An 8,264-nucleotide genomic window follows, 5' to 3' on the forward strand; every position below is an offset into this window, starting at 1 on the left:
ACGAGGGGATGGCAGGAGCTGCCGTCGCCGCTGACAGTTTTGCGGTACCCAGGTCCGGGGCCGCCGGCTCCGCTCCCCAGGCGGGCGCTGCTCAGCCCGGTGACCAGACCCAATACCTGCTGGCCCTTCGGGAGGGCGAAGGAGCCTTTCCGAGAAGGGTGCAATGCAAAGTGTTACAATCTTCACATGCTTACTAATTGTATGCGGTGCCTTTTTTTTTTTCCTCTTCTCTCTCCCCTCCCCCCTTTCCCCTTTCAAAGAGGCAGCTTCATAGTACGTGATTGAAATGGAGCTAAGTAGTTTCCTTCAGGCATTTGGGTTTTTGGCGAAGGGCCAGCCCTCGTTCCCAGTAGCCTTCAGAGGCAGCAAAGTGTTACAATCTTCACATGCTTACTAATTGTATGCGGTGCCTTTTTTTTTTTCCTCTTCTCTCTCCCCTCCCCCCTTTCCCCTTTCAAAGAGGCAGCTTCATAGTACGTGATTGAAATGGAGCTAAGTAGTTTCCTTCAGGCATTTGGGTTTTTGGCGAAGGGCCAGCCCTCGTTCCCAGTAGCCTTCAGAGGCATTTAAACTCGGAGAGAGCTTCACTCCGGTCCCCATTACTAATTACCTAATGAGGAATTTAAATTAGCTGGGAGTATGAAAGTTTAACAAGATCTTAATAAACGCATTTTACCAGTTTTCATGAAAAATCAATACACTATTGTGGCGTCCCTGTCGAAACCTTTTTTGTTTTTAACGTGCATTGCAAACCAGTTGCCTAATTATAGACAAATACATAAATACTGTGTGCATCAGTGGGTTTGTTTTTGGGGCTGTTTGGGTTTTTTTCCCCCCCTGTTTTTGCCCACGCTCCTAGCCTGGCCAGAACATGTGACCCAGTTTACTTGAGCGGTGCTGGGGGAGAAAGGAGGCTGCTCCCATGGCAGCTCCGCTCTTGGACAGATGGGAAGGGGCTGTGAGGGGAATGTGTGGCATTTGGGATCAGGTTTTGCTACCGGGCTTGGAAGAGATGATCTTGCTAAAATAAGTAGAGTTTGGTATGGAAACTTGGTGTGTCCATTTTCTGTGTAACGCTTCATATGGATGGTTTCCTATAGTGGAAATAATAATCCCAAAACATCAGCTTGTTGCCATAACAGTTCATACCCTTTTTTTTGTTCTCTGAAAATGGCTAGAAAGTCAGCAGGGTGAATTGAAATTGAAAACCGCAGCTTCACCCATTTAGGGTGGTTTTGTTTTTTGTGTTGTTTCGTTTCATGGAGTAGAGGAGAATGTGGTTGGGGGGGGAAGTTGTCCATGTACTGTTGCATGTATATTTGAACAGAGTACTTTCTTGGCAGATGGTCAGGGTTTTAAAAGGAAGTCTCCTTTGGCATTGCGTGAAAGAAAGAGAGAGATGACTCATACAGTTGCACTCTTGGCCAGTAGATAAAGTTCTTGTTCATTGTGGGACTCCCAGCAGGACCTCAGAGTAATTTCCCGTTTTGCATCCTATAGAATAGGACATTTCTATTCTGGAACTTTTTTCTCCCCTCTCCTCTGTTGTTGAAGTTCCCCGTGTTCCTCCAAACACGCACGGGAGCAGTTGGGAGTTATGTGGCGTGCATGCCAGTGCTCTTGGAAATGACATTCTTTGAAAGTCGAGTGTGCTGCGTTCTCATGCACAGGAAATGGGAGGATGTCTGCTGCTCCATTGATGTCCCCAGAAGACGGACCCGCAGCTCCGCAGCCATGCTGAAATGTGGCTTTGTTTTCTGACACAGCGTTTGGGTTTTAACTGCGTGTCAGAGCACATTGTGTTCAGTTGGGTCCTTTCAGCCTCGTGTTTGTGTGAGAGAGATACAAAACAACTTGAAATTAGACGAGGCGCAAAAGCGAAGTGTAATTATTTGTTGTGGTTCTCGATGATCCTTTTCAACGTCAGCCTACTGAAAACACAGATTTTATGATGAGAGTGATGATAATTTGACTGACTCATTAGAATGCTATTTGGGAAACCAAAGCTGACTTGCACCTTCAGCTGTGCGTTTGAACTCCTGCCCAGGTCTCGAAAACCGATTTCTTTTCATCGTAACAGTCACCTAGTTACGGCTGGAGGAGCCTTTAATTTGTTTTGAACCTAGAAACCTCAAATCGAACGTACTACAATCCTACTTGCTTTTTGAAGTGTAAAATACAATTGGGTTTATTTTTAAGCGAGCTTGTAACTTTTCTCTTTTTTCTTCCTTCTCTTTCACCTAGACATGTTTGGAGCTGGAACGGTATCTTCAGAGTGAACCCTGTTATGTTTCTGCATCTGAAATCAAATTTGATAGCCAAGAGGATCTCTGGACCAAAATTATTCTGGCACGTGAGAAAAAGGAGGAATCTGAACTGAAGAACACGTGTGTCCCAAAAGAGGACAATCTTACTAGTCAGAACTTAGAGACCAACAGTTTGAATTCTGACGTGAGCAGCGAATCTTCAGACAGCTCTGAGGAGCTCTCGCCCACGACAAAGTTTACCTCTGACCCTATAAGCGATGTTTTAGCCAGTTCAGGAAACTTGAGTTCGTCTGTCACTTCCACTCCCCCTTCGTCTCCTGAGCTGAGCAAGGAGCCTTCTTCCCAGCTATGGAATTGTACGCCGGGTGAGTTGCATTCACCAGGGAAAATTCGTACCGGTACCGCTGGAAAGACTGCAGAAAAAGGTACACCCGCCAATGGTGACACCTCGCCAGATGGCAGAAGGCGTGTTCACAGGTGTCATTTTAACGGTTGCAGGAAAGTTTACACCAAAAGTTCACATCTGAAAGCACATCAGCGCACTCATACAGGTTAGTAACCGTATGCTTATTAAGAGTTGGCAAGTACTGTAGGGAATACCCCTGACGGTGGTGGTGTCACAGTATTACACAATCACTGGGTGGGAGCCCAGGTTTGGAGGGATGATGTAATAGTAGTAGAGGCTTACCAGCACGGACGACATCACTTCCTCATTCTCTTCGTAAGCGAGCTGAAGCCAAGACGGTTGGTGGTAGATTAGTCCGCTCTCATAGCAAATAGGAGCCACTTGTCTAAATAGGCGATAGTCAGGAAGCTGCAGCGGCATGCGGAGTTCAGGAGCAAAGGTCTAGGCAAAATAGACATTAGACCTTTGTTGATGTTTATTTCTAAAGCCAAAGCGAGGTGAGACTTTCTTGCAAAAAAAAGAATGTCGTATCCAAAAATCGGTCAGATCACTAAATACTGTAAGAACTTGTTTTCATGGTCCAGTCTACATCGGGTCTATTCAATCAGACATCCCAAGGCCTTGATTAGACAAAGTATAGCTATAGTTGTAAATCATTTAACAGTTTTGTGTGCCATCGTTACTGGCAAAAATCTTGGAAAGCCACAGTGTGTTGTAGTCCTTCTAACATATCTGCCTAATTGGACTTACAAATGTATGATTTACTGTACAATTTCATCCCAAAATACTGAGCAACAGCATTGTATTGTTATGGAGCCTGAACTAAAAATAACAATCCTGTGTGTTATTGGGAAAGAAATAGACAGGAAGATAGAAGATAGACACTTCAGGGCTTTTATAAATATTTTATGGTTGACATAGCATGCTGATTTGCTTGTTTGAGCATTATTATTTGACATCTCTTTATGACAGCAGTTAGATATGTAGAGCTGAGCCTTGACTCAATAATCGTCGCTTAACGTGAGGAATTGGCCTGGTGCTCTTGGTGTACCAATCCAAAGGCCTATACGTTGTGTGGGGTTTTTTTCCCCAAGATGTGGAAAGAGAATTCAAGGAAAAGATCCTATTTTGACTCATGAGCTCAGCATTTTGTGGCTTTTATGGGAAGTCTGAGCAAGCTCGGATGCTCCCATTGTCATGCAGAAGTCAGATAAAACAAGATTATTTCAGGAGGACAGAACAACTTCCACTGAAACCGTGGTGGTTGAGCAGACATAAATAGCTGCCGGCCTCAGAAGTATTGCAGAACTCTTGTCCTGGTGCTGTCTGGCTGAGAAGGTTCCTGTGAATGGAAGTGGTATTTCTTGAATGCTGAAATAGCAGTGTTCAAAGTGGTGTGCAGGCTTTTCCAAGAACATGTGGCTCAGCAGAAAGGAGGTGGCATGTTATGGAGATGAGTGAGTGACAGAGGACTTTGATGCAATACAGTAGCCTAATTGCATTTTGGAGCCTGGCTGTGCTGTCTTTAATCACCTTTATGAGGTGAATGATACTTGTTTGGGAGTAAGCCTGCCATTACGGATGAACAGGAATGGTAGAAGGTTGCATTTCTTTGTTTCCGTGAGCCTGTTTAATCGCTTTTTTTTTTAATAAGAATGAAATTATTTGTTGTGCTGCTGCAGGAAAATAGTAAAGTAGGAATTGTAGGTGAATTTTGCAAGCCTTCTTTGCCTACATGTTCTGAAGCATTCAGATAGGTTAAATAAAATTGGCTGTCTTTGGGGGGTGGAGGAGGTTTACATAGAAAATGAATGGGATAGCACCTATCTTTCTTTGAATGAGGACATGACTAACGTGTAATCTGCTTTCTTTGTAGGGGAAAAGCCTTACAGATGTTCATGGGAAGGGTGTGAGTGGCGTTTTGCAAGAAGTGATGAATTAACCAGACACTTCAGAAAGCACACTGGTGCCAAGCCTTTTAAATGTAGTCACTGTGACAGGTATGTGACTGAAATGCACCTTTTAAAATCATTGTTTTTAATGCTTGTTGGAAAGTGAGCCTAGGCTGCTTTTCACTTGTGAAGGAATCATTTGGGAACGCAACCGTGTCTGGTATTTTTAAGGGATTATTGTATATTTAGACTGGGAAAAAACCTTCCGTTTTACTGATCTTTGGGATGTGGCTTGTAGCCTGATGTTGCAGATGAGTGTTGAGAAGTCCCTAGTGTTACCGCCCATCTGCAGAGCTCCTGGGTGCCCACAGACACCTTGAGTGCTCCTGTGTATCGAGGGAATGCCAAATCCCTCCTCCGCCAGCCGTGTTTTGGCGTAGCAGAGCACGGGGGGGTGCCTCACCCATGCGTACCGCGTCGTGGGTGCGTGCCAGCAGCCGTGGGCTAATGCGCAACCTGACTCTTGCCTTGCAGGTGTTTTTCCAGGTCTGACCACCTGGCCCTTCACATGAAGAGACACCTCTGAATGGGTCAAGAGGTGAATCCTGCGGGCTAAGAGGCGTCAAGGTTGAAGAGCCTTGAGCGGAGGGATGCGTGTTCCAGCCAAAGCATGCCATTTTGCACCCTACCCAGTTGCCTCCAGGACCTCACTTCCTTGAAGGTCTTTTGAGGGCTAATAAGTCATGTAAGAAACGGCATAGCAACCGCGGTGCGTGATGTTTGGGGTTTCCTGGACTCATACACTGGTATCTAACCTTCTGAGTGGCTCCTAAGCCTTTGCCGTGAGCATGTGCACTGAGAATGTTAATGATTGGGCGACTGTATGCGATGAGGATCTCTTGATGACTGTATGCTGAGGCACATTTTTTTTCTTGTGGTTGTTTTATAACTGTAAGAGAAAAAAAATAGTCTGAATGTCTTGTATGTGAGGAATATCTCGTGAGATGGGACGACCACCAATCATTTCCAAGGGGTGGGGGGAGGGGTGTCTGCACCTTTTTAGAGGGAAAACGGAGAGGGGAAAAGGGGGAATAAAAAGAGTCAGGATGCCAGAATGGAGATGGGGGACCTCCCCGTTCCTGTGTGAGAGGAGCTTTAGGTGTCTGGTGCAGCTATTAAACGTGCAATGTGTCAAGTAGCTTGTTTTACTTGCTACAGAGCTCATTTGTAATCCATTGTATAAGCTGTGTATTTACAAATGTAACACAACTATAACTTTTCATTATAATACAAAGGTTATTGCATGGTTCTGGGGAACTATATGCTTTTCCATTCTTTAATCAGGACTGCAGTTTTGATTCCAGTTAAGAGCAGCTAAAATACAATTGGTCTAATGTTACATAATGTATGGAACATGAATAATTTTTTCTGTTGGGTGGATAAAACCACTATTGGTTAGAAACTGATTTTTCTCATGCAGCTAATTTTTCTCTTATTTATGCCTTGAGGACTAACTTCTGGTTTTCTAGCTGTTAATGCACTGTTGACCTTAATAATGGTGCCTTATGCAAGTGACCTTCTCTTGTAGGGGGTCTTATACAGGGGTATGGGTGATGCATGCTTTATTAAGGCTCTCTTTTCACCTGGCATTGTACTGTATCAAATGTATAATATGAGGGGAAAAAAAGGTTACTTCCAGGGTCCTCCTTCACGAAGACAAATATAGAGAAAAGTCGTTCATGTCAGTACAGTATTTGTTTAACTTAGACAATTTGACTGTGTTACAGTATAATGCATATGCCAATTGAATACCTGACCAGTTCTGCCACCTTGAGACTTTTTTTATATTGACCTTGCACAACAACTGTGTATATACACACCCCAACTGTACTTAATATGTCAAGTTTTCATACATATTAAAGATACAGAAGTATTAAAAGATGTATTTGCTTAAAAGGCACAAGTTTCACATCTATATATCTAGCTATCTGTTGGTCATACAGAAAGAAACTATATTACTTTTTTTTTAAAAGTGGGCAGAAAAATAATTGTGTATGTATATTTGTGTGTACAGTCTGTGTATGTGTGTATATATATAGATAATATATAAATATTTTTTTTAAAAGGAAAAAAATTAGAACACATAGCTAGAAAATGCCACAGCCCATCAAAATATTCCCTCTCCCCCCCGCAATACGGTCATTAAGGAGACAAAGAAATGAAAGATACAGTTAATTAAAATCTAGCATTTTTAGAGGCTTTACCTTTAGCTTAATGGTATGCTAAAGGCTTTGTTGGCATTCAGTCCTTCTCAGACTGCTGACTGTGTTTTGTAGTTATTAGGTTGTCTGGAATAGCGTATCTGTGGCCATTTAAGAATGATATGAACCGAATATTGGCATGCTAAAAGAATATTAGCTGTGTGCAGATGAAGTACACTCCGGTTTTGGCCTTCCAGCTTATTGGAGGACCTGTGAGTGAGCTAGTCGTTGTGGTGGTTGAGCTCTAATTTTACATAGTTCAGCTAAAATAAAGACTGTTTTTTCCTAGAGTAGAAATAGTCTGTCCAAAAGCAGTATTTTTTTTTTTTTTTAAACCAGCTCACTACAGTCGCTGCAATGAAACATGTGACCTGTTTCTTTTTCTATTTATTATTGGTCTTGCTTACTATGCTAATATTTTGGTATATCTTCCTGGAAATGTATGTAGATAAGTGGTTTAAAAAAAAGTATATGCAAGTGATCTGGTTCTAAGGAACACACAGGCTTAAATCATTCTCATTTCATTTGTGGTTTAAATTGCCTGAAAATGCACTTTTTTTTTCTTCCCCAAACCAAACAAAATTTCCCGGAAAATGGATTTCTATTTAGGGTTGGGTTTTGTTGTGTTTTTAACTCTTTGTTTGCATTGTCCTTGGCTTAGCCGTAATTCTTATAAACAAGAAAGTAAACAAAAATGAAAACAAACAAACAAACAAACAAAAAAAACCAACCCCAAACAAAAAAATTCAACTTGCACTGGCTTGTCTCAATTGTGAAATACCATCAGACTTGTGTGGATGGGGTGGGGCTGTGTGCCATATGTCAAATGCCTGTAATTTTCTTAATAAGCAAGTACATTTTGTTCAGGTGATAACTGAGCCTCAATCAAGCTGAAAAATAAAAAAAAAAAAATAAAACATTTTTGCTTGAAATTTAAGAAGAAAAAGTTTCTATTAGTGAAATTTCTTTTTTTGTTTTTGAAGCACCCTGTTATCTAAAGAATCTCTTTGTAAGATTTTTGTAAAAATTTTGTTTTACAAGATTTTATTTGAAATTGTTTTTTGCAAGATTGTTATATTTCTGTATGAATGTATTTTTTATTGGAATAACATAAAAAAAAATTCTTATCAGCATCACGTGTCTGGTTTCATCTTTCTCCTCTCTGACGTCCTACGCACCAAACGATGTCAAACACTATGTCGATGCTTTGCCTCGAGTCACCTGGTCACAGGTCACCCTGACCTTTAGGTCAGGTCACTTTGTAAAAGACAAGCCCTGATGAAAAAATAATTTTGGCAGTAGGAAACTAAAAGTTCTTCCATATCTGAAAAGCTGTTGTTGACTCATCTTTTGTCTCAGCGGAATAAATAGTTAATGCAATTGTTACTGCAAGACTGCACCTTTATTCCAAATTGTTTGTTCTGGAGAGGTGAATGCA

At 41.8% G+C, this 8,264-nt stretch overlaps 1 protein-coding gene across 1 annotated transcript; it reads left to right on the forward strand.

Moving 5' to 3' along the window:
- Positions 1–2,244: 2,244 nt before the first annotated feature.
- Positions 2,245–7,958, forward strand: KLF6 (Kruppel-like factor 6; the record flags this gene model as incomplete). The annotated part of the gene is made up of 3 exons (XM_009580749.1): positions 2,245–2,818; positions 4,550–4,673; positions 5,100–7,958. Coding segments are annotated over 3 exons (750 nt in total), but the record flags the coding sequence as incomplete, so codon positions are not given.
- Between the last annotated feature and the right edge of the window lie 306 nt (positions 7,959–8,264).

Source organism: Fulmarus glacialis, unplaced genomic scaffold (assembly GCF_000690835.1).
Source record: "Fulmarus glacialis isolate BGI_N327 unplaced genomic scaffold, ASM69083v1 scaffold24496, whole genome shotgun sequence".
Lineage (NCBI taxonomy): Eukaryota > Metazoa > Chordata > Aves > Procellariiformes > Procellariidae > Fulmarus > Fulmarus glacialis.